Source organism: Sparus aurata, chromosome 4, assembly GCF_900880675.1.
Source record: "Sparus aurata chromosome 4, fSpaAur1.1, whole genome shotgun sequence".
In the NCBI taxonomy this organism is placed as follows: domain Eukaryota; kingdom Metazoa; phylum Chordata; class Actinopteri; order Spariformes; family Sparidae; genus Sparus; species Sparus aurata.
Genome location: NC_044190.1, coordinates 40,893,071 through 40,898,495, shown reverse-complemented (window position 1 = coordinate 40,898,495; position 5,425 = coordinate 40,893,071). Strand labels below are relative to the sequence as shown.

Here is a 5,425-nt window from a genome sequence, read left to right as displayed (position 1 = left end):
TCTCACGTAACGTTACTCTGCAAACCTGAGGATCAGATGTCTGCAGAGTGGAAATAACATAAAGTAGAAAGTGAAAGCAGTCCAGCAGCGACATGTAACATCTGCAGGACGACCGTTTCATGAGGGGAAACAAAGGAGCTGCATTAATACTACTTATTTGGTATGATAAAATATTACAGAGCAGGTCATTAAATGAATCTCTCTGGATAACCAGCTCATCTCCGCGGTACAGGATCAGGGTTTTCTTTGAATCCCCGGTATGTCCTACCATCTCAGCAGAACACAAAAACAATTAAATAATACGATGATAATGAATACAGTATAGTGTAACTGATGGTGCAGAGGTTACCTGTGTCCACCTCAGCTCGCTCCCTCAGCCCAAACACATGCAGGGAATTGGCATTAAAGGGTAATTCCACCAATTTTACACATTCAAGTGTTTATAGGTGTTCAATCAAAAGGTGATATCTGCATCATTTGATGTCCAACAGTGTTATCAGTGTGTATTGATTCACCAAAACCTGCAGCCTACATTGCCCACAATGCATTTATATTACTTTGTTCGCATATGGACAGAGACCAGTGCTCCACTCATTCCACTCGTCTGTGCTCTGCTGCAGGGGAATTTATATCACACATTTTGTCACAGATGAACAACAGAGCTCATTGGTCAGTGAGTGTGTGATGTCATGATGATGTTCCACCTGTGTTTCCAGGTGACCAGCCGTTTCCCTGCCTGGCAGCGTACGGAGCGTCTAAAGCTGCTCTCAACCTCTTCATGAACACTCTGAGACACGAGCTGGAGCCCTGGGGCGTCCGAGTGTCCACCATCCTGCCCTCCTCATACAAGACAGGTAACATCAATCAATCAATCAATCAATCAATCTCTATTTGTAATCACAACAAAGTTATCTCATGACACGTCCAGTTGTAACACCACCTCCACACTCCACCCTACGATCCACGGATCAGGTTCACTGAGCTCAGCTCTTCAGCACCAGGCTCGGTGTGCTGATCCACACTCAGTGATGAGACTCTGCGTCATATACAGACATGTTCTGACCCATAATCTGTGTTTAATGTGCTCAAAGGCACATTAGCAGTGGATGCTGAAACAAGACTGAACCCTCAGCAGGAGGAGAATAAAATTAAACTTCATTATTCCAGGAGAAAAACAGAAAAACCTTTGGGGAGTTCAAATATATTGTTTGGTGGCTCAGTGTCAGTGAAGGGATCAATCAGATCTATATTGATCCTGAGTGGTTGGCAGTAACAGTCCCTCCTCTTCCTGTAACTGGTCCTCTCTGTGGTCGGGCCTCATGTTGAACATGATGACCGACCTCCTGCTGAGCAGAATACTCTGTAATAATCAGGACCACATGTGGGATGGACCATCTGTTCTCTCACACTAATTGCTGACTTTAGATTTTGAAACCAGACGGCTGGATGTGATTAGCCGACTGTTGGCCAATAGAAACCCTCCTCAGGTTTCTGTTCTCGACCAACACGACGTCCTCACATCAACAATCAGGAGACTTTTGGGCCTCAGAGCAGCAGAACTGAACCAGTTTATCAGCTGGAGACTGAGAGCAGAAGTGCAGAAGCATTCAGATAATGAGCGGCTGATGAGTGATTGGCCGAGGCAGTGATGATGTAAACAGCGAGCGAGCGAGAGAGCGAGCACACTTTATCCTGTTGTGCTCACTTTAATCCTGAAGGAACAGGTTCTATTCAAACTCTTAATCCTGCTGTTACTTGGAGCAGCTCCGTCTGGCCGACGGCCGACTGAGTCCATGAACTTTGTGTTGACATCCTCTCACATCAAACCACACACACACACACACACACACACACACACACACACACACACACACACAGTTTATGTGGTGTGTTTTAACATGTTTTCAGACTCAAACAGGAACATTTATGAGTCTGGTAGATAGTTACTGAGCGTTACTGACTGCAGGTGTGACCGTTTACCTGCAGGGACGTTCTGATCAAAAACTCTGCCCAGGTGCATCCTGGGAGACGTAGGATGAGACATTTTCAAACAGCTCATGATGAATGTTTGTTATGTTCCTACATCTATTTTAATGAAAATGTTGAATTCGATGCTTCAAATGTATTAAACATGATCATCTGTGATATCTCAACACTCTGACTCTCAGTTTCATTATCTGCTCTATAAAAGATTTAAACCCTCGTGAACGTGTCCGCTGTGATTCGGTGGTTGTGTTCACTCTCCTCCTCCTCCGTACACATTCATGGAAACAGTGTTTACGAGGGCGAGCTGCAGCCTCCTACTGCTTTCCAAATAAACAGATTTAAGTGCAGCCGGGTGGTAAATGTATTCTCATATAGTTTCCACTCTGGTTTAAAACAACTCTCAGTGGTTTAAATCTCCTGCTGCGCTCAAAATGTGACTTTACTGAACTGTGAAGTGAAATCATATTTCATTTCGATGATTTTTTCAGATATTGAGTTCAATTCAGCCACACTGACAAACAAAAAGGTTGATTCGATCTTTTTCTAATGTTATCATCATTTCATCAGAAGACGTCAGACTGAACTCATCACTCACCTCCACGTTTTCATTATTATGAGCAAAACAAACTTCATTTTAATGTATTAAAAATTGTTTCCTTCATGTTTTCTTCAAACTGCAGATGAGAAGAGAGTTTTAACTCTCAGTGCATTCTGGGAAGTCTTTCTACATAACAGAACAGTCAAAATAAGTTTCTGATTATTGGACCTGACTGCAGAGTGAATGTGCTGTGTGAAGTTTCAGTGCAGTAACAGTCGCCCTGTGTGTCCGCAGGTCGCTGCAGTAACCAGTCGTACTGGGAGCAGCAGCACAAACAGCTGCTGCAGAGTCTTCCTCCGGCGCTGCTCGAGGACTACGGCGAGGACTACATGGCCGAGACCAAGGAGCTGTTTCACAGCTACGCCAGGCAGGCCAACCCCGACCTCAGCCCCGTCACTGACGCCATCGTCCAGGCGCTGCTCTCGCCACAGCCACAGGCGCGTTATTTCGCGGGGCCCGGCGTCGGCCTCATGTACTTCATCCACAGCTACTGCCCCTTCAGCATCAGCAACCGCTTCCTCCAGAAACTGTTTATGAAAAAGAAGCTGATGCCACGCGCTCTGAGGAAGCAGTCGGGCTTGGACCTGAACCTCAGCCTCCACAACAACAACAACAACAACAACAACAACAACGAGGAGGAGAAGGAGGAGAAGCACAAGTAGCTGTGAGACAGTAGACACTTCCTGCAGATAGAGGACCACTTCTGTAATGCACTCATAGAGCTGTTTCCTGTCCTTTTGTATTTTCTACCTGTTGAAGGGATCATAGTGACGCACCAAAATGTTTCTGTCTGTTTCTGTATCGTCACGTCCACCTGAGGACGGCGAGGACACACCGAGAGGTCAGGGGACGGGGTCTGGGAGAGGTGTGGCCACAGGTGGATGAGAGAACGTGTCACCTCCGTCAGCTGTACTGTACACACACAGACACACACACACACACACACACACACACACACACACACAGACTTCATGTGCCTTCATCACAGAGACAGAAACACAGCAGCTGCCCCTCTAACTCACATGAAACATCAGCACTTGTAATGAGCGCGCTCAGTGAGACGAGCCTCGTCCGTCACACATTTCTGGCGTCAGGAACAACAAGCTGTGGGAATATTTCTCACCTGGGATTTCTGAATTATGAGTCTGTGCTTGAAAGAGTTTCCTGCATCAGACAACAGGAAAAAGACTGAATCTTTTCAAAACAAAAGCACACACATTCAGACCCAGATATAAGTCAGAATGTCAGAGTTCCTGTTTGGACTTTCATGATAAAGTACAGAAGTGTTGAATACTAAGTGTATGAATGGATCAGCTGCAGCGATGAGTCTTTAACCTGACATACGTTAGCATGTTAGCATTTCTGGTTCCACTGTGTGAGATAATGTTGTGTGAAGAGACGCTGGCTGCAGGTCGACTCGGCTCTGAGCTCACAGACAGTCTGACCGTTAACGAGTCGCTGCTCGTTAACTCTGCTCTCGCCTCCGTCCATGTCACACTGAGCGCTGGTCAGACAGTCCCCCCCCCCAACACACACACACACACACACACACTACACCACCCACAGACACATTTCAGATAAAATACCAAGATCTGCTTGTCTTGTTCCTGTCTGGAGCAGTTATTGCCTCTTCATATTCAGGATCTTTGAATGTCTCGTCGTCGTCTTGTGTTTATGATTCATACATGAAACATGAAAGCACGAAACAGATGTGATGAACTCAGCACCATCCAAACCTCAGAGCAACAACAACGTTCATCCAAATGAGCAGGTTCAGAGTGTGTGGAACCTGTCTGTCTCTCAGCAGCTTCACCTCCAGCATCCTTACAACCTGTCTGTCTCTCAGCAGCTTCACCTCCAGCATCTTTACAACCTGTCTGTCTCTCATCAGCTTCACCTCCAGCATCCTTACAACCTGTCTGTCTCTCAGCAGCTTCACCTCCAGCATCCTTACAACCTGTCTGTCTCTCATCAGCTTCACCTCCAGCATCCTTACAACCTGTCTGTCTCTCAGCAGCTTCACCTCCAGCATCCTTACAACCTGTCTGTCTCTCATCAGCTTCACCTCCAGCATCTTTACAACCTGTCTGTCTCTCAGCAGCTTCACCTCCAGCATCTTTACAACCTGTCTGTCTCTCATCAGCTTCACCTCCAGCATCCTTACAACCTGTCTGTCTCTCATCAGCTTCACCTCCAGCATCCTTACAACCTGTCTGTCTCTCAGCAGCTTCACCTCCAGCATCCTTACAACCTGTCTGTCTCTCATCAGCTTCACCTCCAGCATCCTTACAACCTGTCTGTCTCTCAGCAGCTTCACCTCCAGCATCCTTACAACCTGTCTGTCTCTCATCAGCTTCACCATCCGCATCCTTACAACCTGTCTGTTTTCTGCCCACTTCGTGTTTCTCAATCAAACTATTTATGGCGTCTTTTCTTTTATCATCACTTAAACTGTGAATTTTATATTTAAAATAATTAAAAACAACAAAAATATGATGTAAAATGTTCACTTGGCTCATTCTTTGATAGAAATAAAGTTGACTTTTTCAGACGTTGGCTCCTCTACTGTTTGTTGTGACGAGGGGGTCGGGGGGGTTCTGGTTCTGGTTCTGGTTTAAACGTTTCAGATTTCTGTCACGTTGTCACGGTGAGAAAATAAAAACCAGAGAGCAGTTTTCATCTGATGCTTTCAAATCCAGCAGGAAGCTCAGTGGTCAGCACCAACACCATCACCACCAACACCATCACCATCAACACCATCACCATTACCATCAACACCATCACCATCACCATCAACACCATCACCACCGACATCATCACCATCAACACCATCACCACCGA

At 46.0% G+C, this 5,425-nt stretch overlaps 1 protein-coding gene across 1 annotated transcript in view; it reads left to right on the top strand.

The window, feature by feature from the left end:
* hsd11b2 (hydroxysteroid (11-beta) dehydrogenase 2) overlaps positions 1–5,135 on the top strand; it is a 23,717-nt gene extending 18,582 nt beyond the window's left edge. Inside the window, exons 4-5 of the mRNA XM_030415446.1 lie at positions 717–854; positions 2,819–5,135. Coding sequence (XP_030271306.1) covers positions 717–854; positions 2,819–3,246 — 566 coding nt within the window. The 3' untranslated portion in view covers positions 3,247–5,135. The remainder of the gene's footprint in view (positions 1–716; positions 855–2,818) is intronic.
* The last annotated feature ends 290 nt before the right edge of the window (positions 5,136–5,425 follow it).